General features: G+C 47.0%; 2 protein-coding genes across 3 annotated transcripts; one reads left to right on the forward strand and one right to left on the reverse strand.

Annotated features, from left to right (window-relative positions):
* Window positions 1-6,971: 6,971 nt before the first annotated feature.
* DAD1 (defender against cell death 1) lies at window positions 6,972-10,413 on the reverse strand. The gene is made up of 3 exons (XM_083410895.1): window positions 10,063-10,413; window positions 7,998-8,144; window positions 6,972-7,144 (listed from the first exon to the last, which is right to left on the reverse strand). Exons 1-2 carry the CDS (start codon window positions 10,304-10,306, stop codon window positions 8,014-8,016), a joined length of 375 nt encoding a protein of 124 aa, XP_083267021.1. The 5' UTR covers window positions 10,307-10,413; the 3' UTR covers window positions 6,972-7,144; window positions 7,998-8,013.
* Window positions 10,044-24,278, forward strand: ABHD4 (abhydrolase domain containing 4, N-acyl phospholipase B). Of its 2 annotated transcripts, none has more exons than XM_083410621.1 (7): window positions 10,044-10,183; window positions 15,474-15,562; window positions 17,255-17,630; window positions 18,584-18,738; window positions 19,874-19,985; window positions 20,389-20,575; window positions 22,190-24,278. In XM_083410621.1, the coding sequence occupies exons 2-7, from the start codon at window positions 15,523-15,525 to the stop codon at window positions 22,277-22,279; spliced, it is 960 nt and encodes a 319-aa protein (XP_083266747.1). In that variant the 5' UTR covers window positions 10,044-10,183; window positions 15,474-15,522; the 3' UTR covers window positions 22,280-24,278. The 2 variants fall into 2 exon arrangements, with proteins under 2 accessions (XP_083266747.1, XP_083266746.1); XM_083410620.1 differs by lacking the exon at window positions 10,044-10,183 and adding an exon at window positions 10,852-11,838.
* The last annotated feature ends 3,472 nt before the right edge of the window (window positions 24,279-27,750 follow it).

Genomic DNA, 27,750 nt, shown 5'->3' on the forward strand with positions numbered 1-27,750 from the left:
TCCCCCATATATTCAATAAATGTTTTCCAATCCTCTTTAAACGTATGTTCTTATTGTTCTCTTATTCTATATGTTAAATCTGCAAGCTGTGCATATTCTGTCAACATTAAATTGCCATTCTTCTTTAGTTGGGACCTCACTAGTTTTCCATTTTTGGACTAACAAAATACAGGCTGCAGTAGTGGCATACATAAATAACCTTTTTTTTTTTTTTTTTTTTTTGACAACTGGAAATATCCATCTGAATTATCCCCAACAAAAAGGGCTCTGGTTTTTTTGGAAAAGTACTTTAAAACTTTTTCCCCAGTTCATTATGGATAATTTCCGAATATTCTTTTACCCTTTTACAAGTCCACCACATGTAAAAGAATGTTCCCTCAACCTCATTGAATGTCCGACACTTATCTGATTCAGTCGTATACATCTTAGCAAGCTTACTCGGAGTTAAATACCATCTGTAAAACATTTTCAAAGAATAGCATGCTGTAAACTTCAAATCATTTTTCCAAAGTTTTTCCCAGTGGTTAAAATCGCCTTCTCAGTCCATTATCTGCCTGCAATGCAGTACATATTTTTCTTTAGTGAGAGTTATTGGAATTGAAGCCTGGCTGGGCATTAAGTCAGGTTTTCAGCCCTAAGCCCACATCAAAATGACATGTGTACACTCTTTCACACAAATGCTTACACATGCATAGAGATAGCTTGTACCTGTGTGTTTTCAGTGTAACATGTGAAAGGACCTTGGATCTCGCGCTCTTAAGGTTACGGAAGGGTGGATTTCAGTTGAACACTAGGAAAAGCTTCTTAAGAATTAGAGGAGTTTGGAAATGAAACCGAGTTTTTTCAGGCTACGTTCCTTTGGGGGAAATCGTCCATGGGTCACGTGGCAGTGATGGGCAGGGCCAGAGACAAAAATGGGTGGAGCAATGGATACGAATTTCAGTCGCCTTGCATTTAAAGCACATGCCCAAAGAAATGTAGGAACTAAAATTTGTTGAATGGGCTGGGAACTGTATAGAGCGAGGGGTACAGGATTCTTTGGGGGAACCAATGCACTTTGTTTTCCATCCAGGCAGCAAGAAGCATTCTTACAGTTCAATCACACATTCCAGCCTGACAAGAGACACTCAAGGAGGGTTATGGAGCAGGGCTGGTGAAGAAGAATAGCTTTGGGTGAGTCCCAAGGGCCAGATAGACAGACCAGGAGGTCCACATTTGGCCTTTGGGCCTGAGCTGTTCCACCCTGGCCTGCAACTCTGTGATTCCATATCTGATTAGTTACCATCACAACTGCCCAATGCACATCAGCAGAGGAGTGAAAATCCAGGTGTCTTCTGGGTTCGGTGTCTGCAGAAGATGTACAAACGTTAGAGCTTGCTGAATCAGCCCAATGGCCCATCGAGTCCAGCATCCTGTTCTCACTGTGGCTTGTGGGAAACTGGCAAGCTTGACCTGGGCAGGAGAGCCCTCTCACCTCCTGTGATTTACAGCAACTGGTATTAAGAAGCATTACTCTTTCTGTAAGTGACGCGGGTGGCGCTGTGGGTAAAACCTCAGTGCCTAGGACATGCCGATCGTATGGTCGGCAGTTTGAATAAATAGGGACCAGTGGGAAGGTAAACGGCGTTCCGTGTGCTGTGCTGGCTTGCCAGATGCAGCTTGTCACGCTGGCCACATGACCCGAATGTGTCTGTGGACAGTGCTGGCTCCCGGCCTCTAGAGTGGAGGCAGAGCAAAACCATCACAGCTGGTAGCCATGTAAGATCCCTATTTGTCTCAGATAATACTTTACTGATTTATTTAAAAAAATAGCACCGCCATCCATCCCATCAGCAAAGTGCTCTCTCCCTCATAGATGAATAATGATCAGATTCAGCAGGGGTCAGGGTCCACACTCTTAGCGGAGGGGATTTTGGCCAGAGCTGCTTGGCATGGCAAGACCAAGAGAAGACGGCAAAACTCTCTCTTGCCCAACTGTTAAAAGGCAGAACTATAATAATTATTAATATCAATTGTATTATTTGTGTCCCAGCCACTCTAGAATCTGTTCCACTGCTTATCTTAAAGTTGGGACTCCTATCCTAAGCCCCACAGCTGTTGTGCAATGAATGGGACTTGGGTCACATCCACACCAAACATTTATCTGTCATTTATTACATTTACATCTTTTCCTGATTGCTCACGGAGGCTCATAGACTTCTCTCCATTTTACTCTGCCAATACCTCTGTGAGGAAGGTTAGGCTGAGAGAGTGTCTGTCTGGTCCAGCAGGCTTCACGATGGAGAGGATTTGAACTCGGGTCTGCCAGGTCCTACTCCAGCACTCCAAGCACCACAGCACACTGGCTCTTTAAAGCACTATTATACCACTTTAACGGCCATGGCTTCACTCAAGGCATCCTGGGAACTGTAGTTTGTTAAGGGGACACGTAACAAGTCCCAGCACCCTCACAGAACTACAATTCCCATTTCTCTAGGAAAGGGGTTAAAGCTCTCTAGGGATTTTGATTCCGTGAAGGGAACAGGGGTCTCCTAACAATTCTCAGTGGCCCTAACAAACTACACTTCCCGGGATACAGTGTGGGAAGCCAGGATTGATAAAGAAGTGTTTTAAATGTATGGCGCAGATACCCTTAACTCATAGTCACATGTTCTACACACGGAATCATCCACAAATAAAATGAACTATGACTGCAAGAAGATCAAACCTATCCATTCTTAGGGAAATCAGCCCTGAGTGCTCACTGGAGAGACAGTTCCTGAAGCTGAGGCTCCAATACTTTGGCCACCTCATGAGGAGAAGACTCCCTGGAAAAGACCCTGATGTTGGGAAAGATGGAGGGGACAAGGAGAAGGGGACGGCAGAGGACGAGATGGTTGGACAGTGTTCTCGAAGCTATCAGCATGAGTTGGACCAAACTGCGGGAGCCAGTGGAAGACAGGAGTGCCTGGCGTGCTCTGGTCCAGGGGGTCATGAAAAGTCGGACATGACTAAACAACAACAACAAAGCAGATGGGGACTTATTGTGGGGGTGACTGCAGTTAGCACTGGCGTGCAAGACTGAGAATAACTTTTGCACAGCCAACCTGGGGGGGGGGGGGGCCAAGACTTTGATGTTCAGCCACTCTAGGTCAAAGACCCACTTTCTTTTAGAAACTTGACCTCGTAAGCTTATTTTTAGCCTCCGCCAAACAGGTGCCTTCAACCCCTAACCCAGTGACCCTATTTTCGTTTTAACTCTCAAAAATAACTTCTCCCCGCCACCCCCAAGCTAGGTACGGTGGCAACAAGGCAGCAGGAAGTGGAAACTATGTCAACCCCCTAAATGGGTCAAAGCCAACCAGCTCACTTCCATGACGTCAGAAGCGCGTGGGTTTTTCTGGGTCAGCCTTTGAAGCTCACCCCACAGAAACCGCTTCCTCTTGAAAACAAGGGTTGTTTTCCAGAGAGGTGAGGAGCTTCAAAGAGACGGCACGTGGCAGGGCTCTAGCGGGTAGCCAGGGAGGCGGAGGAAACGTTAGACCGCAAGCGCAGGGTGCAAGGTGCTGCGTGGAGTCAAGATGGAGGCTGCAGGTGCAAAGTGGGGTGGGGGTTGAGAAGCAGAGAATAGCTAAGTATATCACCACTCAAGGAGTCTGCAAGGTCTAAGAATAACTTCGTGGCTGCTTTAGTTGTGGGCAGGTTGGAAATGAAATCTGGGGCAACTGAACACCTCCAGCACCCTCTTTGAATGGGAGAGTCTGCCAGAGTCAAATCTGAATACTTTTATTTATTAAGACACCTATATATTACCTATCATGCCTCCACTTCAAGGCAACACACATTAACGCATGGGTAGGCAAACTAAGGCCCGGGGGCCAGATCCAGCCCAATCGCCTTCTCAATCCGGCCCGCGGACGGTCCGGGAATCAGCATGTTTTTACATGAGTAGAATGTGTCTTTTTATTTAAAATGCCTCTCTGGGTTATTTGTGGAGCCTGCCTTGTGTTTTCACAGGAGCAGAATGTGTGCTTTTATTTAAAAGGCATCTCTGGGTTATTTGTGGGACATAAGAATTTGTCCCCCCCCCCCAAAAAAATATATAGTCTGCCCCCCCCCCAAGGTCTGAGGGACAGTGGACCAGCCCCCTGCTGAAAAAGTTTGCTGAGTCCTATGATTAATAGGCAAGATGCAAAAATGAAATCAAACCTAAACAGACCAGCTGGTAGGAATACTTTTTTCGTCACTCCCAGGTCTATCAGCAGGTCTGGACAGCTTTAAGAGGACTGGACAGATATGTGGAGAACCTATCAATGGCTACCAGCCACGATGGCTATATTCTGATGGTCTGGTGCAGTATAGCTTCTGAATACGTTGCTGTAAAGAGCAGAAGGGTACATCTTGTGCTCAGGTCCCGCTTGCTGGATTCCCAGAAGCATCCGATTGGCCACTGAGAGAAGGGGATGCTAAACTAGATGGGACGTTGACCCGATCCAGGCTCTTCCTATGTTTATGTTCTTAATACTTAAAATGCAACAGCAGCCAGTATCAAAAGCCAGCAAAGGACATGGTGAACAGCATCATCTTTTTTTTTTTTAAGTATGCACTCAAATTATATCAGCTGGTGCATGCCAGACCGTGGGGGTTTGGGGAGGAGGGTGGGCCATTACAGAGTGTGGGCATCAATACAGAAGACACTTTTTGTGGTGGTTGCTAGATGGACATCTGCAGGCTGTGGCACAAGGATGGCCTCTGAGCTCTATGACAATCTATGCTGCCTCCCAGGTAACCTAGGCCCAAGCAGTTCAGGTCCTTGAAACCTAAATCTAGCCCAGTATCAAACAAGTTATCAGTGCAGGTTCTTTAGTGATGCTGTTAATAGTCACTCGGTTGCCTCTCTATCCATGTACCAAATATCCAGTTCTGTCCATGCAGTCACTAAAGCCCAAGTGAAATAGGTGCAGATTTCCCAGCTACATGTGGTGGGAAGTGTTATTTGGTAGACAGTGGAAAGATACGGAAGTGTTTATGAAACATGGGTTTTCCTTCCTGCAGTTCTGATATTGGCTAAGGCACCAACTATTGGCAACAGCTGTGTTCATCAAGATCAGACTGAGGTTCTATCTGTCCCCAGATTCTCTTTTCCAAGTGGTCAGCCAATGACCCCCAGAAGCCCATTTCAGGGAAATAAAGCCAAAAGTGATCCCCTGCTATCTGCCCCCAGCTTTTAGAGTATTCAGAATTATGCTACCTCTGTACAGAAGAGATTCCACCTCTGTTGAGGAGTGGATAATGAAAAGCTATTAGCAGACCTATCTACCTACTAGTTCATCTAGATACTGCTGGGAGACATCTACACCAGTAACCATTTGTAGATGGGATATAAGAGTTTGAACCCTATTTTCACTTCTTTGACATTTGTTCTGCATAGTATCTACTGGTCCTGGGACTGGTAAGGCACTATGTAGGCCCATCAAGCTATACTCACTAGTTACTAAGAATCCCATTGAACCCAACAGCTATTGAGATTTCAGTTATAATTGCTTACATTTTTGAGCATGCTGAATTTATGTATCACTTCCCACAACACCAAGTCCCAATTGCAGCTTTTGGGCTGATAATTTTTATATTCCTACACACACACACACACACACACACACACTTAACAGAGAGGGAGAACCCACATCTAAACATCATTGGTTTCCTTTACAAGTATAGATCACTGAGCACACAACTCCAAACTGTAAACTGGCCCAAACCAGTCAACTAAGTCAAGGGAGGAAGTCATATGACAAAGTTGTACAAATCTAGCATATAAATGGGAAATAAGAGCCAAAAGCTTGTGTCAACTGGGATGCGTATCCAAGGTGTCATGTTCCAATGGAGACTGTAGCATGTAGTCAGATGGGTGTTTTGTGAATTCTGAATTACTGATGTAAATACAGTTGTGCAAATGCCCATTTACTCTAGTCTGGGAAGGTAGGTTTTTCAAGGTTGCTGGATCCAGACTTAAAGATGGGCAAGCAAAAAAGTTATGGGCATTGGTGGAATTGTGCTGTCTTGAACAGTGGAAGATTTGTTTTGTTTCCTACAGATCATAAAGTATATTAAGGCAATGCTTTTTTCTTTTAAAAATGTTTAGGGGTACTCTCATTTTGACTCACCATTTTATAGTTCAAATCAGGAAAAATACATGCATTAAATGAACAAAAGGACAAAGATTCACAAAATGTTTAGGGGTATGCGTATCCCTGCATCCCCCCTGAAAAAAAGGACTGCTTTAAGGACTTCTTCTAAATCTACCCTCCCAGTTAACATGAGGTTTGAAGATGCACTTCACAGAATCATACACTAGATGGCAGCAAAAGATAGTGAAAGAGAAATAATATTGCAGGAATTGTTGAGTAAGAAGTTCCTAATCATCTGGGCCCATGCTGGATTTGAGGATTTGGCTCTGTATTATCACTCTCTCTCTCTCTCTCTTGCCAGACAAACCTTTCCATTCCAATCATCCTAGTTATAAGGAATCATTATCTTGTTACTTCAGTTTAGAAGAGTTTAGGTGATGCCCTGTACTCAAAGGTTCCTGGACTGCATCTTACTCACGGGCTTGTCATTTAGTCCACGGCCTGTAAGCAGCTGGTGTGGAGAAGCAGCACCTCAGGAACACGTTCGCACTAAATGATAGTTTGGTTTAAGCTGTGGTTTAATGTGTCATGCAAACTATGCCACGCACTGCCACAGTGCGATTTTTGTTTAAATCAGTAGGGCTCAAATGACAGAAATGGATTCCTGGATTAGAGTAATACTTAGTCTGCTAAGGTTAGGTAACACAGAAGTTTTGGGATAGGCTATTTATTTGTTATTCCCAGGACAGATCACAAGGAGTGATCTCCAAAAGAACAATACTCCAATAGGTTCTGCAAGATGCCCAAAGCTAATCAAGGCAGGCCCTCTTCTCCACTTATCACCGAGAGTTAAGATACATGAAATGTAAGAAAAGAGGTTTATTGAAAATCATAGAAAGTGAAGGCAATGGCCATATGTTTCAGGGAACATTCCCATCCCTACTGCCACCAGGGAACTTATTCAGAGTCTGTGATGTGTGGTGTGATGCCTGTTCAGTGGAATGCTGGGTTTTCAGCAAACAAGACAAATCCAGGACCTACAAGAAGGAAAGAAAAAAGTGAAGAGCTTTTAATGTGGAGATTGCAAGAAATTGAGGGCTTATATTGTATACCAACATACCGTGTTGCAATTGAAACACACATACAAGTCAAATACTAACAGTCTCAACGTCAAACTGGAATTTTAAATGATTGGTAGGCACTAAACTCAGCCACATGCTAATCTTCTCTTTGGTGAAAAGCCCACCCCATGCTCAGACTCATAATGACTTATCACCTTTTCAGTTAGTGCACAGGAATAGTGCTTTACAATCAAGAGTATAAAACTAAAGTAATGCCAGAAGTCCACTCTGTACACACAAGTATTTATTTATAGGTAACACTAAATTGTGTGTGTGTGTGTGTGTGTACATTCACAAATATGGACTTCTAACATTGGTTCAGTGTGAAAGGCTTTACTCCAAGAACACCATCAAGCTGTAACATCACTGACTCAAGATAAATTCAAGACAATATTCCAGGGGATTCTCTAAGATGTTCACAAGCTGAAAAGACACAGAATGGGGAGGATCTCAACCCCAGGCCCCACTAAAGCAGACCCTCTTCTCCACCCATCATTGAGACTCTCTGACTTTATTTGTATAATGAGGTTCAGCTGTAAGAAGTCATGATAGGAATAAAAACTATACCAAAGTAGTAGAGAATACTCAGGGCACTTCTAAGCATTTTTTCTAGCCTACACTAGTACACAATTTCTAAGTGCTGAGTCTTGAATCTTACCTGGGAAATCTACCACCTTAATAAGAGATGAATGTAAGGATGGCATCAGCCAATATTTTGACTACAAAGACTTCCCTTCTAAAATCATATACCCCGACCAGGTATACATACCTCCAAGTCTTCAGTATCAGCCCACAAAGTTGATGACTACAAGATGCAGGATAGTGCTGGCAAAGAGGAAGTCAGCAAAGGCTCGCTCCGGTGAGATCCCCTGAAATTCTCCTTTGTTCTGTGGGTTGATCTGGATCCTCAAACAAACTTGAGAGGGACAGAGAAGAAAATCCAAACTGTAATGGATTGCCGGAAGAAAATGCAGCACATCACACTAAAGAGCGGAGCAAGTTTTAAAGAATTACCATAACCTCATACTCCAATTTAAGAACTACAAAGTGAGTCTGTGGATCCTTGCCACCAGTTATCTATTCTGGCAAGAACCTTTGCCCTTTTGAGTTTAGAAAATAAATCTCCCAGAACTGCTTTTATAGTAGGAACAGTCATCACACATCACTCCCCTCAACCCTCTGGGCTCTGACATGTTTTCTAGGCAGGCAGGCAGGACCTGTACTTTGTAAAGCACATCAGTGCTCTGAGGTCCAGGTATTGCATTTTTGGATATCTAAGATGGCAGCTTCCTCCTGCACAATGCCGACGCTTCCATCACCATCAGAAATACAACCAGGGGAGGCAAGTGAGGGGCAGTAGCATTCACACCATGTGCCCAGCACCCACTCTGCAGCAAGGCCAGGTAGGTGCCTTGGTGGGCATGGGAATGAGCCATTCTGGGCCCACTGGCACGTGTGCTGACCCCCAACGTTAGTCCTGGGGCTGAGTCACAACCATGACCATGGGGTAAGAGGCTCCAAATAGGGCGGCTCACTGGTCTGGATGAGATGCTTAACAGGAGGGATGGGAACTACCTCTCTTTCAAATCAGAACCAGTGAAGGTCCTGTGTGAGTGTCTGGAGGCGGTTGGAGAATGGATGGCGGCTAACAGATTGATGTTGAATCCTGACAAGACATAAGTACTGTTTTGGGGAGACAGGAGGCGGGCGGGTGTGGAGGACTCCCTGGTCCTGAATGGGGTAACTGTGCCCCTGAAGGACCAGGTGTGCAGCCTGGGAGTCAGTTTGGACTCGCAGCTGTCCATGGAGGCACAGGTCAATTCTGTGTCCAGGGCAGCTGTTTACCAGCTCCATCTGGTATGCAGGCTGAGACCCTATCTGCCAGCAGACTGTCTCGCCAGAGTGGTGCATGCTCTGGTTATCTCTCACTTGGACTACTGCAATGCGCTCTACGTGGGGATACTTTTGAAGGTGACCTGGAAACTACAACTAATCCAGAATGCAGCAGCTAGACTGGTGACTGGGAGCGGCCGCCGAGACCATATAACACCGGTCTTGAAATATCTGCATTGGCTCCCAGTACATTTCTGAGCACAATTCAAAGTGTTGATGCTGACCTTTAAAGCCCTAAACGGCCTTGGTCCTGTATACCTGAAGGAGCGTCTCCACCCCCATCATCCAGCCAGGACACTGAGGTCCAACTCCGAGGGCCTTCTGGCAGTTCCCTCCCTCCGAGAATGAGGTTACAGGGAACCAGGCAGAGGGCCTTCTCGGTAGTGGCGCCCGCCCTGTGGAATGCCCTCCGACCAAATGTCAAAGAGAACAACAACTACCAGATTTTTAGAAGACATCTGAAGGCAGCCCTGTTTAGGGAAGCTTTTAATGTTTGATGCATTACTGTATTTTAATATTTGCTTTAAGTCCCTAAAGCAACTGCTTATATTGGCAGGGGCTGATGGGAGTTGTAGTCCTGCTTGAAGGAAGACCCAGAGGAGTATAGGTGGGAGTCACTAGCGTAGCCCCCACTTCCCTCCCACGCACACTCCGCAGTTGCCATGGCAATTGTCATAACCCGCCCTGTTCCTTGTCTCCATTAGCTGAACAGCGCCGTTCCCACGACGACGCAGAGCCTTCGCGCCCCCCCACCATCCCGAGGCTAAGTTGCTACGTCACCATATGGAACCCCCGCGACGTTGCCATGTGAACATCCCCCCTCCCTCACGTAAAGACCGTTGGTAGGCTGACCCGGCGACCGTTGCACACGTCCCCCCTCACTTAAATTTAAAAAGCAACGGCTTCGCGTTCGAAGCTGCCAAGTCAAGGAGCGTCCTCACCGCCCAAGATGAAGCTCCCCACGGCGGAGATGAACCCCGACAGGAAGGAGTTGAAAGGGAAGGTGCCGACGCCGAGGCAGTAGCCGAACTGCAGCGCTCCCGTGAGCATGACGTAGAGCAGGTAGGCGTCCAGCACCTTCAGGCGGCTCGGCGTTCCGCTGCTGTACTCGGCTAGGAAGCGCCGCACTACCGAGCCCACCGAGCTCGCTCCGGCCCCGGACGACCCAGAAGCTGCGCCTGACATAGCGACGGAGAGGGTTTCGCACAACTTGAATTAAAGAAAAAATAAAAATGAGGTGGCCGGAAGCGGGTAAACGCTTCCCGTGTCAGTGTGGGGCAAGGCGCATGCGCAGAGACGGTATAGTCCCTACTACGCATGCGTGTTGTGCATTTCGGTTGCCGAAAGGGCAATTCTAGAATGGGCTGATTCGTGCGCATGCGTTGTGCATGAGCAGCTGCAGAGAGGGCAGCGCAGGCGCACAATCGGATTGGAAACTATCACGGACCTTTTCCTGGTAGGGGCTGTCTATTGCGCATGTGTAGTACACTCATCCTTACACAAGCTTTTGATTCAAGGGAGAAGTTAAAAGAAAACAAGTCTTAAATTTAAAAAAATGAAAAGAGCAAAACTAGCAGCAGTAGTATGCTATTAAGGGTCTATTAATTTGCGCTGCAGGCATCCGATTTAAGGAGAGAATTCAATGCGCATGCGTTTGTTCAACTGGCGGTAACGAGAGGGTGTCATGTAGGTTACATGGCATGTTTTTGCGCATGCGCAATCAGTACTCCCTGCTTCCAGCCTCACGGTAACGAAAGTAAACAGTCTTGGCTTTGCAAGCTGCAGCTTGAAACGACGGCGCTTTGCACACCACTATAGCTTCCCATATTATAGCATGCCGCTTTCCACCCCATAATTATACCCTCAAACGCTCCATGCTACTAACAGCATAGGCTACCCAATACCATTACAAATGCCCTATGCGGTCGTTTCGAAATTACCTTAGAATTCGTGGAGGATGGAAGTAGCAGTCCCTAACAGAAAAGGAGGCAATGCCCCTCTGCTTGTGTTCAGAAACTCTCCCGGCCAACAACCCTGAGAATCATTTTTTAATGATGAGCGGGGAAAGAATAGTGGACATTTAATAAATGGAGAATACAATAATTTGCTAATGTCGCATCATAAGGGATGAAAGAAAAAAGGTGGTTTCAATAAACGAATGCATGCAAGAAAGCATTAGCTTTGACACCGAAAACTAGTCCGGGGGTGCAGGATCGTAGATTGTCCTTTTTCCTCCTAACTGGGACCCACACTACGAACGCTTTCCCCTCCCAACACTTGCAAGTTCACTTTTCGCTATTGCACAGAAAAAACTCCCCATTATTTCCCCCTTTTTCTAATCCTGCCCCTCCTCCCTGCAGCCATCAATCACCCCCGCTAGACTCCTCCCCTCTTTATGATGCCTCCGCCCACATCAGGGGGAAAGAGCCCGCCCTCTTGTTCTCTCCTTCACTCCAATCTACCCGGCAAGCGGAGGGAGTCCAGGGAGGGCTGCTGCGCTCTCTTTTGGAGAATCCCTCCCGCCCCCCTTATATAACCCAGCAGGAAGGTTATACAACTGGCCTCACCCACACCTCCCCGCCAACCCCAAGCCATTCATAAAATATGAACCACGCCCCCAAGTTCTAGTTCCACCCCTTCCTTACGCACGCCTTTCCTCACCAGCTGTTGTGATGTTTTCCTTCTTGGGAAGTAATGGAGGAAGACCTTGAGCAGTCGTGAGTTCACTGTGGGGTATTTCCGGGTCGCGGAGCCACTCAGTCATAGATTAATTTAATTTTGCTGCTTTAATACAGATCCTGGTTGTGGAGGGAAGGGGAGAAGGGATTAAGGTTTGAAACGGGATGGTTGTTAATGTAGGCCCTACAGTGTACGGAGTTGTGCATTTCACTCGCTCCTGCAGGTGGTTTCGGGTCCGATGTGCTTTGTTGTGTGGGTTGTTGGCTAAGCACTCTTTTGGCTCAGCACTTGGAAGGAGTTAAAGAGACCGGCTGATGGAAGCGTTGCTCTGGATTCTGCTGAGGGGGGAGGTGTTATGATCTGTCACCAAGATACCGTCCTTAGAAAGGGATGAGGCAGGCTGGGTTTGCAAAGAAGCTGGCAGGGGAATAAGGAAGAAAAGGCAGACCAGAATCTGTATACAGCTTAAGGCTAAACCTGCCTTCTCTCCTAAGGCAAATGGGTGCTCAGGAGAAGCTAGGTGTGGTGGGCAGGCAAAAGACCCTCCCAATGGCAAGGGAGGAACGATTTAACAGGGGAAGATACTGAGGGAATCAGGCCTGTGAGATGAAATTACAGCCTGCAAGCCAAGGGGAAGTATGTGAAAAGAAGGAGGGGGATTAATTTCCAGGAGTTCATAAATTAACTTTCCCACCAAATCATAATTAAACTATGGAACTCGCTTCCACAGGAGGCAGAGATGACCACCAACTTAAATGGCTTTTAAAGAGCATTAGACAAATTTGTGGAGGAGAGGGCTATCAAAGGCTACTAACCATAATAGCTTTGCTCTGCTTCCACAGAAATGCTTCTGAATGCCAGTTGCTGTAAGACAAAGGAGGGAAGAGTCCTCTAGTGCTTGGGCCCTGCTTGTGGGTTTCCTACAGGCATCTGCTTGGCCAGCGTGAGATCCAGGATACTGGACTAGATGGGGCATTGGCCTGATCTTACATTCGTATGAATTGAAAGACAGAATATAAATCTTCCCCATGTTCCATGAACTGTTTTCTGTGCTAGTTTCTAGCTGGAATGTGTGAAATGTGAGCATGAATACAGTGCCCTCTCTGCTAGTTAAGCATAACATCCCTCCCTCCCACATAGAACTAAGTAACAAGGCTTGCAGCATTTTAGGCAGAGTTTCAAGGTCTTGGCAAGAGACAGACTGTTGTTCATAATTCCAGAGGCAGTGATGAAATTAAGTGCTGGAATTCAGAGTTAGTATGAAAACAGATCAATCTCTCTCTCTCTTCCAATCCTAGCTGGTGGGGTGGGACTATTCAGTGGTGAAGTGGGGGGGGGGGGGAGAAATCCTCTGCATGTGTTCAGAGTTTCTTGCATCTTAATGTGGCTGGGGTTAGGTGCTGGGTTCTTGAACTGATTTTGAAGGGGAGCAGTTGCCCAGGCAACAAGAGAGGCAAACACCTCTGAACTCCAGATGCTGAAGAAATAGCCTTTGTGCCCAGATACAATTATTAGCTGTGGTGCTATTGGAAGGAAGCAGACTTGCCCGGTTTAAGGAAAGACTTTGGAATGGCTACTAGTTTTACTTGGCCCTGCAATTAAACTCTTTCAGAATGTCTCTCGCTGTGTAGGTCTGCGCTGTCTCTAATTCAAGGTACCAGGTGGTTGTGAGTTGGAAGTGATTCAGCAGAAAAGGAGAGTGACTAGGCAATTTGTCTAGCTGTCCTTATCATTGCATCATAACAGTAGAGCCTTGTTCTCCCAAGCTTCCCCTCCACCCTGGACAAGGAAGGCAGCCAATGTCTTTTCAATGTAACCATTTTCCATTCCCACAAAGACTCTGCAGGGGGTGTGAGTGGTGCTGTTTGGCAACTGACCCAGTGCTTGCGATGACTCTAAATGTGCTGATGTGTGCTATATGTTAGTTACAGTGTTGTTATCAACTAACTTGGCTGAAGTTTGGAAAGGGAGGACCCTTAACTCTCCACTGCTTCTTTGCAAACTGAGCTCCCATAACTAGAATTTTGATAGTGGGGTTTATGTGGAAATCCAGGGGGCAGGAGATGAAATGGCAGAAACTTAAATGCGAGTCCAGTAGTTTAATCTCTCTCCCCCCCCCCCCGCTCCGTCCACTGCAAACTGTTAAGAGAGGGAGGCAGGCACTGAAAACTGCCTATCTGATCACATGACTCTGGCTATAGGGGATCCTGTCACTCACAGGATCATGGAACGGACTCTGATACCACCATAAGGATAAAGTTCAGCGTTTATACAACATGCTGGAAGTTTCATTGCATGTTGGAATAGAGGAAGCTGTCTCATGCTGAGTCAGTCCATCTAGTGCAGTACAGGCATACCTCGGAAGTCAAACGCCTTGCAAGTTGAACGTTTAGGCTCCCGAATGCCACAAACCTGGAAGTGAGTGTTCCGGTTTGCGAACGTTCTGTAGAACCTGAACGTCTGACGCCAGTCGAAAGCCATGCCTTGGTTTCCAGACGTTTTGAACAGACTTCCGGAACGGATTCTGTTCGACTTCCGAGGTATGCCTATATTGTCTACACTGACCATCAGCTACTTTCCAGGATTCCAGGCAAGGCCCTCTCCCTGGGACCTTCTGCATGCAAAGCACCTGGCTCTGCCACTGAGTTAAAGACCTTCCCCCAAAATTTGATGATGGTGTACACATTATTCCTTACAACAGTCCCACAAGCTTGGCCGGTATTATCTAATAGTGTTTTTATTCTAGAGTGTCAGGCTAGGACCAGGGAGACCCAGGTTTAATCCACACTCTGCTGTGACCGTCATGGGCTGCCGTACCCTAAGTGAAACAAAAAGATGCAAGTGGCTAGTCTTCAGGCTGTGGTGAAAACTCTGCATGGTTCAAAACTGAAAAGCACTGCTAGGATATTGGCAGGTTTTCAGCAATTTCAAGGATAGGTGTGTCAGTATCCTGCTGAACCAGTATTATCACCCTTGCAGTGACAAAGGGAGGCTAAGGGAGAAGGTATTGCCTTTGGGCCACTAAGTGAGTTCAGGGCTGATTATTAAGCCCATTATTAAGCGTATTTACTTAGGTAACTCACTTTGCCCTTAATGGGACCTAGGTTCATAATGTAGGGTGGCAGCCTTGTGGAATCACAGAATTGTAGAGGTGGAAAGAGACCCCAAGGGTCATCTAGTCCAACCCACCTGCAATGCAGGAATCTCAACTAAAGCATCCAGGATAGAAGGCTATCTAATCTCTGCTTTGAAACTTCCACGTGGCAGCCCTTTCTGTTCAAGTTCAGTACTTGTGTGTGGAGTTATTTGCATTGCATCAGCTCTCGCTTTCGGGAAGTGAAAGCTTTGTGTTTTGCTGAGAAAAACAAGGTGGCCCATCAGGAGTGACGCCTAGAAACATGGTAGCATTTCCTCTGGGTGCTTTTTGTGAAAATTTGAACATATCCCTTCTCTTTGTGCTATAGAGACCCTAGTTATTCAAGGGCTTTTTCCTGCTCTTATCAAGTCACATTCTCCTCCAAAGATCACAGAGTTGCAAAAGAGTTGGGAAGCAGCTGTTTATCACTGACCCTCTTGATGTCTTCCTTTTCCTTTCTTCTCCCAACCCCTTTGCTCTCCCTTTCTGCCTGCCTCTGCCCACCCATGTCTCAACAAAACTATATCCCTTCCACAGGACCCAAGGCTGGCTAGGGGGCTGGCTGCCTGCCTGGCGTCCCACCTCCATGTCCCACCTCAAGAACGTGGAAGCTCGGATCCTGCAGTGTAAGTAAAGGAGGGCTTGCGGAGCGTCCTCTTTCTCCTTTGTCCAAAATAGAGACGCTAACTGATATCCTATAGGATCTGTCCAAAGACCCGTCTAGTCCAGCATCCTGTTCTCACAGCAGCCACCCAGAGTCCTATGGGAAGCCCTGCAAGCAGAAACTCAACACAACAGCACACTCCCCTCTTGCAATTCCCAGCAACTCCCCTCTGACAGTGGAGGGAGAACAGAGTCATCAGGGTTGGTAGCCATTGATAACCTTGCCCACTAGGAATTTTGTCTGATCCTCTTTTGAAGCTGTCCCAAATTGGCAGCCATCGCTACCTCTGGTTGGGAACGATTTCCATGGTTTAATGATGTGCTGTAAGAAGAAGTGCTTTCTTTTGTTTGTCCCGAGTCCCCCAACATTCAGCTTCATTGAATGGCCTCAAATTTAAGCCAAGACAGGCACCGAGAGAAACTTTCCAGAGAAGGTGCCAGAAAAAAAAACATGTCATGGCTCCATATTAATCTTAGCTGGCAAATAACAATGGGGGGGGGGGGAGTTTCTGTGGTTTAATTAAGATCCACCAGGAAGTGGAAGGGTTTTGCTTCTTACCCTGAGCATCAGTTTTAGGGTGTCTACACCTGGCACCCCAAGACTCCCTGTGGTTGCCTGCCCAGGGCTTCCCTGGTAATTGTTTTCCCCTGCCCCAGCACTCTTGAGCAAAACCAGGTGGTTGGGCCTAAGGTGCCATTTTTATTTCCCACAATGCTCCTCGCGTACTTGTTTATGAGTTGTATTAGGCTTCCATTACATTAGAAGTACAGTCAAACAATAGAACAAACAAGTAAAACCATTTCGAGCCAATTTTAAAAGCGGGTAAAAACACTTCCAAGCAAAAACAACTCGGTATAGATTTACCAGAGTAAAAGAGTTGGGTCTCTTAACAATTGCCTAACTGTCAGGGTAAAGAGGTGTGACTTCAGCATACGTTGGAAGCTGTGTAATGAAGATCCTAGATGCACCTCTGTGGGGCAAAAGTTCCTCAGCTTATAGGTTACCACAGAGAGAGCCGTTCCCCACACTTCTGAGCGTGGCTGTCAAGAGAGCCCTCTCTAACGTACAGCGTATAATACCTGGTAGTATTCTGATCCTGAATATGAAGATTTCCCCCCTAGATCTTACTGCTCGTAATGAGCCACCGCCTACTTAAAGAAATCTTGATTGCTTAATCAGGTGAGTTTTAATGGATCAATCAGTTTATACATACATGCATGCATTTGCACAGCACAAAGACAAATGCTTTTTGGAGGAAGAAAAGCTTTCTTTTGTCTAAGCTTCTTGGGTAGAAGAAGCATTTAACAGAGTGGGGTGAGAGAAAGAGGAATGCCTCTTCTAAAATGGATCTCTGCTGTCTGATTGTGATCTGATCTGGTATTTGAAAATTGCCATGGGCACCTTGCTAATTTTTAAGGAGGGACCTGAAGACAACAGCCATCTTTCTGGAAGATTGGCCATGCTGGGTGGGACTGATGATAGTTGGAACCCACAGTTTCCCCTATATCCGGGGTACATATTTCCCTTTCTGCAGCCATTAGTGCTAGTGTGCCTCGCAACGCCTGACAGAACCTGAGCCCCATGATATGTATTGGGTTTTTTGGGATCCTGGGTAATAGATCCTCACCTTCCCCCTTCTCTCTCCCATCTTCAGGCCTCCAGAACCGATTTGTGGCCCGATACATCTCCCTCCCAAACCATGCCAAGATCTGGACCGTATCACTGTCTCCGGAACGGGGCAAGGGGCGCACCCCCCTGGTGATGGTGCATGGCTTTGGTGGGGGCATCGGACTCTGGATCCTCAACCTAGACTCGCTGAGCCAACGTCGCCCTCTCCACGCCTTCGACCTCCTGGGGTTTGGCCGCAGTTCCCGGCCCCCCTTTCCCCGGGATGCCCAGGGGGCCGAAGAGGAGTTTGTGAACTCCATTGAGGCCTGGCGTCGGGAGATGGGCATCCCCAGCATGATCTTGCTCGGCCATAGTCTTGGTGGCTTCCTGGCAGCCTCCTACAGCTTGCAGTATCCAGAGAGGTACGTTTTGTGGCTTTAGGCAGGGATGATGGGAATTGGACAGGTAGGTCTTACAGAAGTTCCAGAAAGATCCTAAGGCTAGGACAGCAGAGAGCCTGTAGTATTGTCATAATTTCTAGTGGAATAGACCTGCCAGTAATGCCTGTCTTTCTGCCCTTCCCATCTAAGTCAAGCATATAGATGTTATTAAGAAGCTGGTCTCCCTGGAGGTACTTAATTGGGTACCTAAGTAGGCTCTTAGGATAAACATTGGATGGTATAGCCTTTGCTGGTTTGTACCACTTGAGAATTTAGGTGTGGGAAATCAGATACTCAACTAAGTATCATAAATGAATGATCCTCGTATATAGTAAGCTAGCATATCAGAGAGAAGATCTTCCTAGCATGCTATTTTTCCAACATGCAGAGTTTTTAGAGTGGGGAATTATTATTTTCTTTAGCAGTCAGCTGGATTTGTGACCAGTGTTAGAAACTGAGATATGAAAACTAGGAGCTAAATGACACCATAAAGCTGGGTTATGGGCACAACAATGGAATGTCTAGGTGCTCTTTAAAATAAGAATACAAAGCTGAAAACGAATGAACTGCAGCTAAAATTTTATGCTCATTTTTGGCATGGTCTAGTCCTTCTCCTGCCCAGTCCTCTAATAATCTTAAGAGGGTCTCTTCTCCAATCTTCAGAGAGTAGCTGAAAGTGGGGAAGCAGAAAAAGGTCCTCCTTTCATTTCATTCTGCAGTTTTAATCTGAAATCTTAGGCGCAGTACTGCACCCAGAGCCCAGAAACTGCTCGTGCAAAATGTGCCTAGATTAAACAATGGGGATTTTGAACACTGTTTGTGACTGGCCTCTGTGCACATGTACTCTGTGCACATGTACCCTGAAGTAAATCCCACTGAGTTCAGTGGTGTAGGATTGCAGCCTTAGGCGGCTTTTCATGCCTCTCCTGACCCAGGGTGAAACATCTGATCCTCGTGGACCCCTGGGGCTTCCCCATGCGTCCGTCCGACCCGGCTCAGATCCGCGCCCCTCCAACCTGGGTCAAGGCTGTGGCGACGGTGCTGGGACGGTCCAACCCTCTGGCTGTGCTTCGAGCTGCTGGGCCCTGGGGTGAGTGAAATTGGCAAGGAGATTAAACGGAGGGTGCCGGGATGTGCCGGAATTGTCACTTGTTCATAGTAGGAGTGGCCAAGCTTCTTATCCCTGTTGTTGAAAGTTGCTGAGGCGAGTGGGACGTGCAACAAAAATGTTATAGGTGAAATACCTCTGTCAGGGGTGACAGCCAGCCATACCCACTTTCATGATACTCCATTGCATTCCGTTCTCCCTGGTTTTCTGGATCCCCCCACGCCAATTAGTTAGCATTCTGTTGCCACGGTAAATTCTCAGTCCTCATTGGGCTATTTTACTCTGCCTTTGATTATTTCTATTTTTCCTTAAAACATTTTTTTATACTTCTGTAAATCTCGGGGTTTCCCCAAGCCTGTTGATAGCATCCATTTTGGCTACCTAAGTATCCATGCTCAAAGAATTATGTTTTCTGGTATTTAAAAAAAGTGGATTCCCTTCCTGGAATACTTCAAGTTTAAGCCATAGCACATTTATTGATCTTTAAGGTGCCACAAGACTCTCTTGTTCTGAGCTGCTTCTACCTCTCTTCCTGAATATTCTCAAATTGGGTGACCCTAATATCTAATATTTAAACAAGTGGGAGAAAGGCTCTTTTCACTTTCTCCATTCCATGCAAACCTTCCTTTATTTATCTCCCCCCCCCTTAACAAGCAAACAATCCCAGAAGACCAGTTCCATAGATATTGGGGGGGACGCAATCCCAAGTCCATATGGGTAGGTTGAGATTGCATGGATAACGAAAACATTTGCCCTGGGACTTTAATCCAGGACACCTAGTCCCATATCTCACACGCTTGCGGTATGACCTCAAATGAGGCATCACCCACTTCCCTTAGCACTTCCATCTGTAAAATGGGCAGAGCTGTGTTTGGAGATAAACATGGAGAGGAAGCAGTTCTCACAGAAAGTCACTTGGGATGGCAGTTCTTTTGGAGATGTAAACAATGATGTTTTGAGATCTACAGTCCTGCTCGTGGACCCTTGGCAAAGAGGAAGGCTGCTACCCAACTTGAAAAGAGAAATTCATTCATCACTATGTTTTTATTTTTTATTGGAAGCTCAAGGAAAAGTTTGATGAGAACCTACTGACTGCATCCTCCACCCTTTCCTCCAGGGCCTGGGCTAGTGCAGCGCTTCCGTCCAGACTTCAAGCAGAAGTTTGCCGATTTCTTTGATGACGATACCATCTCGGAGTACATCTACCACTGCAATGCCCAGACACCCAGGTGAGGGCCTCCACTATTTCATGTCTGCTGTCAGAGGCAGAATGCCTCAGAATACAGTGGTGCCTCGCAAGACGAAATTAATTCGTTCTGCGAGTTTTTTCGTTCTACGAGTTTTTTCGTCTTGCGAAGCACCACTGTGTATTGACGGTTTCCCGTAGGAATGCATTGGCGGTTTTTTAAAAAAGGCGCAAGACGTTTCGTCTTGCGAAGCAAGCCCATAGGGAAATCCGTCTTGCGAAGCAACTCAGAAAACGAAAAACTCTTTCGTCTTGCGAGTTTTTCGTCTTCCGAGGCATTCATCTTGCGAGGTACCACTGTACCAGCTGCTATGGGGAATGTGCTGCAGTCCATGTTCCTGTAATTAACTCTACTGTGTTTCCATCCATGCGCTCCCTCATTGCAGTGGCGAGGCCGGGTTCAAGGCCATGTCGGAGGCGTTTGGTTGGGCCCGGCGCCCCATGTTGGAACGCATCCACCTGGTGCGTCGCGACTTGCCGATCACTCTCATTTACGGTGCCAATTCCTGGATTGATACCAGCACCGGGGAGAAGGTCAAGATCCTGCGGCCGGGGAGCTACGTCTGTGACATGGTAGGAACTTTGGCATGTAGAGATGGGGAGCATAGCATGATGGTAGCTGTCATTGCATTGGATGTTCCCAGTGTGGGAATAAAGGCCTAAGTGGAGAATCCTGTAGCCCAGCAGTTCTCAACCTGTAGGTCTCCATGATGTTGTTGGACTACAACTCCCATCATCCCTGAGCTCTGGCCTTCCTAGCTAGGGGTGATGGGAGTTGAAGTTCAACAACATCTGGGGACCCAGAAGTTGAGAAAGGCTGCAGTCTAGCCTAAAATCCTCAGCATTTTTGCAATTCAGATTTCCCCATCCCTATGACTTAGGGGGAAAACGTGGCCAAATTCTAGTGACAGTCAGGAACTAAAGAGGACTGAGCATAGAGGATAGGAGAGTTAGAATTCCAGTTTTCAACATAGGAGAATGAATCAGTGGTACCCTGGCTCTGGGCCTCCCTCGCACCCATAATCAGGCACTGGAATCCTTCTGCATGGTGATTTCTCCCCATTCAGTGACATATGACGTTTTAACTTCTTCAGCTGCCCTGAAGACCTTGTGGTCAAAAAGCCAGCTAGAAGCACTTCTGATGTGTAACTCCAAAATGGTTTTGCTCGAGGCATCTCAGTAGAGCACTTTGGTGTGTCAGGGTTGGTTGGGGACTGCAGGGAAGCTGTCCTGTTTCATATCAGTCAGATATGCAGGGCCCTAAGCTCGACTCATGCACAGTGAGGCAGTCCATGAGTGGACCAATAGCAGCATCATAAGGTAAGACCAACGTCACACACAGCAGAGCAGGCCAAAGGCAGTCAGGGTTCAAAAGTGCAGAGGTATTCACAGGGGTCAGTAGCACAAGAGTGGAACAGGAAGCCAGTTGCACACAGCTAAGGAGCTGTGGTGTTAAGCAATAAACCCTCTGGGCCTGAGTGCTCATGTAGCCTGAAGGCTCTGACTCAGGTACAAATGGTTAGCCCAGACTTCAAGCTTTATTGCTCTCAAGGAGACACCTTGTTCTTGAAGGCCCCTTATTCATGGGGAGGTTGGTTCTTCCGGACCTTTTTAAAAATTTCATATTCTTTATTGAAAATAAGAAGTACATACTGTCATACCTTGGTTCTCGAATGCCTCGGTACTCGTACGTTTTGGCTCCTGAAAGTCCAAAACCTGAAAGTTTTTTGGTTTTCAAAAGTTTTTCGGAAGCCAAATGTCCGATGTGGCTTCTGCTTGAGTGCAGGAAGCTCCTGCAGCCAATTGGAAGCTGCACCTTGGTTTTCGAACGTTTCGGAAGTCAAACGGACTACGTTCAAGAACCAAGGTACGACTGTAATTACATGTGTACAGAGTAAGATGATACACAAAGAAGAAAAAGAAAAAGAAACAGCACACATGTAGAAAACAAAAAACAGAACCAAAAAATAAAAATAAGAAAGTTTATTATTGTAGTTAACCACATCTTAACCTAAGACAGTATTTATAAAAATGAATTCCAAATATTGTTAAATTTGTCCATGGCGAGTCCGTGTCTGTACGCAACTTGTACCTCTGGACTTTGAGGGGCATGCTTTGTTGAGGGTGGCTGCCTGAGGCTGGGGCATATTTCTGTCTCCCCTTCTGATCCTCCCCCCTTGCCCTCAGGCTATTCCGGGTGCCTCCCACCACGTCTATGCCGACCAACCCCATGCCTTCAACGCTGCTGTGGCAGAGATCTGCGACTCTGTTGACTGACCGCCCGTGACCCAGAAGAGCTGGTGCGACGCACACAAGACACACAACGCACACGCAAGACATCGCTCGTGCGCCCCGAGAAGCGGGGACGCCAGCTCCTCAAGATGGCCGCAAGCTGGTCTTGGAGGATACCTGCCCCCCTCCCCAGATTTGTCCCTGAATCTTCATTCTAACTTAAAGGTTGCAGGCCGCCTGCTTTGGGTTAATCGAAGCTCCAATCATTTTATTTTCCCCTAATTTCATGTGCCTCCTGGTGTGCTTTATCCTGCCTCCCTCCTCCAAGACATTCCTCTTTCTGTGCTACAACAGGACTGTCCTCCTCTGCTACCTCACCCACCTTTCTGACCCCCTTGGCTATTGGTTCTTCCCATCCATTTTGTTTTTGCAATGCCATCCACAATATTTGCATGCTGGAAAGCTTTTTTAAAAAATATTTTCTGTTGCAACCACTGATGTCACACTGGGGTAACATTTGCTTATACCTGCACTCTCTCTCTCAGGCCAGTGGTTAAATGTGGAGACTGTTTTTCTCCCTGCCAGAGATGCTATTGCTGATCTGGTCAGTCAAGGCTACTTGGTTTATAAAGCTGGAGGGAATGCGATTATATTTCCCTTTTGCAGATGCCACTTTTAACCTCACCTAAATCAAGAAGACAGCCAGGATTGGAGGGGAATTGGGATATGTGTTCCTATTGCCCCTTTCTCTTTAAGGCGGCGCCGTTCTGTACCGATATCCACTTGAATGGTCATTGGCTGTGGGAGAGGGCTGTGGCCATGTCTGCTCACCAATGGGAGAGCACGATCAGGGTGTGCACATCAAGGGAGTCTGGGCCCTTCGTGGGCTGCCATGTGATGCTCCAGGCACGATGCAAAGACACCAACTTGAGGCAGTCCCAAATCAGGACAGTATACTGAGTTTGGGAAGTGGGGATGTGGCTAAGACCTCCAGCCACATCAGATGGGATCAAGAAAGCGGGGCGGGGGGGGGCAGTTGTGGCTTGAGCATGATCTGCCGGCCCCACTACATCCTCCCTGATCCTAGGGGAGAATCAGATCACTAGGACAAGGAAACGATAGGTTGTCCTTCTAAAGGAAGACCTTTTTAGCACTTTTGTGGCAGGGAGGGGAGGCTGAAGAGAGCCCAGCATCCTCCATCAAACACAGAGCAGGCCAGTATTTGAAGCTGTTCGTATCCCTTGGCCAAAACCATTTCCTCAGTCTCATGATATTCACAAACCCTGTTTTTCCTGTTTGTGAATTGGCCTTTTTTTTTTCTTTTCCCAGGGATGGAGGATTTTCATATTTTAAGAAAGCTTGAGAACCCTGACATTAACATCAGAAGTGTTCAGTTTATGTACAGTTGTCCAACTCCGGACAGCAGCAGCAGTCAAAAATTGCCTAGAGAGGGAGAGAGAGAGAGGGCAAGCACGGTTGGCTTTCGCAGCGCAGGGGTTTTGGGAATCGCTCCTGCTCTGCTCTCTCACTTGCCCCACCTAGTGGTGGAAAACAGGCAACGAAGGCACCTAGTGGCGCAGGTTGTGTGACCATTTACCCCATGCGATGGGTTCCTGCCTGCAAAAGATGCTCCTTTCTCTCAGACACTTACACGTCCACAATCCCTACTAACTGCCATCTTGGTGGGAGGGCAGGAAAGAACCCCATGTTGCCTGCTTTCCTCTTCCTTTTCTATTTTTGCTGAGATGCTAGCTGTCTCGATCTCGCCCCCGAACTCCCCTGCTGCATGAGGCAACGGCTGAGGTGGGGGAGATGCACATACCGAAAGGGCAAAAGTAAAAGAATCTATCCCTTCTCCTTAGGCCCATTGGGAGCTGTGGCCTTCTAGTAGCGCATGCGTGTGTAACCTGCTCGGTGGTGCCATGTTAACGTTATCTGTGGGAGGTTGTTCCTAATCGCCTGCCGGTGCTTTGTATAGAATTCACCTCGGTTTGTACTAAATTTTGTATGTTTAGTAAAGTAAAACAAAAGTGTTGTTTTGAAAGAGGCCGCGTCATTTCTCTGCGTTTCCTCGCACCCCTTTTCTTTACCGTTCCTTCATGCCCCATGTTTTCCTGAGGCATGAGCCATTTCCCTCATGGACTGCATGCCCGTGGTGGGTGGGGCTTTAGGCAAAAGGGGGAGGGGCAAAGGATGCGACACTTAGGATTGTGGAGCAAGCTTGCATCCCAGCCTTGCAAAATTCGAAGGTTTATCAAAGTACAGTGGTGCCCCGCAAGACGAATGCCTCGCAAGACGGAAAACCCGCTAGACGAAAGGGTTTTCCGTTTTGGAGGTGCGTCACAAAACGAATTTGCTATGGGCTTGCTTCGCAAGACGAAAATGTCTTGCGATTCCTGGGTTTTTTCCCCGCTCCCCACCCCCTTTTTCTAAGGCACTAAGCTGCTAATAGCCTTTTAGCAGCTAATCCACTAATCCCTTAAGCCTTTAATAGCCGCTAATAGCCGCTAAACCGCTAATAGCGCTAATCCGCTAATGGGCTTGCATCGCAAGACGAAAAAACCGCTAGACGAAGAGACTCACGGAACGGATTCTTTTCGTCTTGCGAGGCACCACTGTACATCCTGAAATGGACCGCTCAGTAGACTGTGAGATTCTTAATCTCAGGGTTGTGGGTTCGAGCCCCATATCGGGTGGAATATTCCTGCATTGCAGGGGGTTGGACTAGATGATCCTTATGGTCCCTTCCAATTCTATGATTGTATGATCCAGGCACATTTTTCCACGCAGGCAGGCCAGAGGCATTATTGAAGTCAAGAACACACTTCAGCCAGGAAGAAGCATTTGAAGCTGAAGAGAGGGGGGGGGTGTCCTGGCCACAGAGTCCTGAGAGTTTGATAGAAGGAGCAGGTTCGTAGCTTGGGGGTCCTCCTGGATCCTTTGCTGTTGCTTGAGGCTCAGGTGGCCCAGTGTGCCTTTCATCAGCTTCAGCTGGTGGCCCAGCTATGCCCCTATCTGGACAGGGATAGACTAACTACTGTTGTCTATGCTCTGGTAACTTCATGGTTAGATTACTTCAATGTGTTATACGTAGGGCAGCCTCTGAAACTTCAGCTAGTGCAGAATTCAGTGGCCAGGTTGCTCACCAGAGCAAGACTGTTTGAGCATATTACCCTGATCCTGGTCCAACTGCACTGGCGACCAGTTAGTTTCGGGGCCCAATTCAAAGCGCTGGTTTTGACCTTTAAAGCCTTAAATGGCTCAGGACCATATGAACCTACTCGGACCCTGAGATCACCTTCCAAGGCCCTCATTCGTGTGCCTCCTCGAGAGGTCTGGAGGGTGGCAACATGAGAACAGGGCCTTCTCTGCAGTGGCTCCCCATCTGTGGAATGCTCTCCCCAGGGAAGTTCGCCTGGCACCTTTATTATACAGTTTTAGGTGCCACGCCAAAACATTCCTTTGTAACCAGGCCTTTGGTTGATCCTACAGACATCCAACACCCTTTTAGAATGTGGCTTGAGGGGGGTGTATTGGGTTATTGCTTTTGGTTTGATTTTATATGTCGTGGTCTTGTGAACCGCTCTGAGACCTCTATGTATAGGGTGCTGTATAAGTTGAATTATTATTATCATAATATAATAATATATGATATATAATAATAATAGGGACACGGGTGGTGCTGTGGTCTAAACCACAGAGCCTAGGGTTTGCCGATCAGAAGGTTGGCGGTTCAAATCCCCGCAACGGGGTGAGCTCCCGTTGCTGGGTCCCTGCTCCTGCCAACCTAGCAGTTCGAAAGCACGTCAAAGTGCAAGTAGATAAATAGGTACCGCTCTGGTGGGAAGGTAAATAGTGTTTCCATGAGATGCTTTGGTTCGCCAGAAGCAGCTTAGTCATGCTGGCCACATGACATGGAAGCTGTACACCGGCTCCCTTGGCCAGTAAAGCAAAATAAGCGCTGTAACCGCAGAGTCGTCCGCGACTGGAAATAACGATCAGGGTTCCCTTTACCTAATTATTATTATTATTATTATTATTATTATTATTATTATTATTTAATAAAGTGACCTAGAGTTTGAATCTCCATGTGTACAGGCACCAGTAGGTTGCTGTATCACATTGGAAGAGACGGTTCACATTGGAAGACACAGGTTCAGGTAAGAAATACTGAATGCTTGACAATGGGTGGGGTATGCTCAGTTGCAGATTGACTTGGGCACTGCTTAGTGAATAGGGAGAGGAAGGGGTGTGCAGTCAAAAGACACAGGAGAAACAGCATTCAATGCACATTTGAATTTAAAATGTGAACATAGCTTGAGAAACTTAAGCGCCACCTGAAAGTACGGAGGCGTAAAGCTGAACTCTGCTGCCATCTGGTGGACTTCAATAAGCAACATCAGAGACAGCTTATTTCTGTTAAGTGTGATTTATTTTTTGGGGTGGGAGGTGGAATACTTACAGCTTCTCAACACATGAGAATGTACACTCCATATTTTGAGCCATGGGCTTCAAACGGCAGGAAACTAGCTTTCAAAATGTCCAGTTATCTTCGGCGGGGGTGGGGTGGGGAGTTGCTAAGTCTAGTTTGGTTTTGTCGTGACTTAGAATGCCAGAAATGAAGGAGGCCAAAGCCTGTGGCATGGAGGCATGTGATGCAACCCGTTTGCTGAAGCTAAGCAGGTCTAGGCCTGGTCAGTGTTTGGATGGGAGACCTCCTGCCCCCATGCACATCACTTAAGAGTTGCATGATGAAGGAAAGATGAAATGTGAATGAAAAATAAGTAAAACCAATCAAATCTCTGTGCACTGTTACCCTAAGTAGTAGATTTCACTGCCAGCCCCTTCCAGTTCCTCTCTTTGCATAATCCCTGGCCGTTGGCCATGCTAACTGGCGATAATGGGAGTTACAGTCCAACTATAGAGGACCTTACGTTGGTCTGGAGAGATGGAAGAATAGAAAGCACAACCGAAACTACGCCACAGTCTTACGGTGAGGATAGAACGTGGGTGGCGAAGGGGGTAATGTGCTGAGCAGCATGAAGGAAGGACTGTGTATAAATACAATAAATTTAAAAAGGAGGAATCTTCCCTATTCGGTCTGCCATTCTGCCTTGGAAGAGGAAGTCGCATTTGAAGGTACAAACTGGGATCCCAAGGCCCAGGTTGTGTCTGGAGGGAAAAAGAGAATTTGGGCATTGATCACGTGCAGCATATTTCAGGGGTGCTATTCCTAGTGATATGGAAGTGAAAGCTGGACCATAAAGAAGGCTGATCGACGAAGAATTGATGCTTTTGAATTATGGTGCTGGAGGAGACTCCTGAGAGTCCCATGGACTGCAAGAAGATCAAACCGATCCATTCTTAGGGAAATCAGCCCTGAGTGCTCACTGGAAGGACAGATCCTGAAGCTGAGGCTCCAATACTTTGGCCACCTCATGAGAAGAGAAGACTCCCTGGAAAAGACCCTGATGTTGGGAAAGATGGAAGGCACAATGAGAAGGGGACGACAGAGG

This window comes from Podarcis tiliguerta (assembly GCF_965153285.1).
Source record: "Podarcis tiliguerta genome assembly, chromosome: 13".
NCBI lineage: Eukaryota > Metazoa > Chordata > Lepidosauria > Squamata > Lacertidae > Podarcis > Podarcis tiliguerta.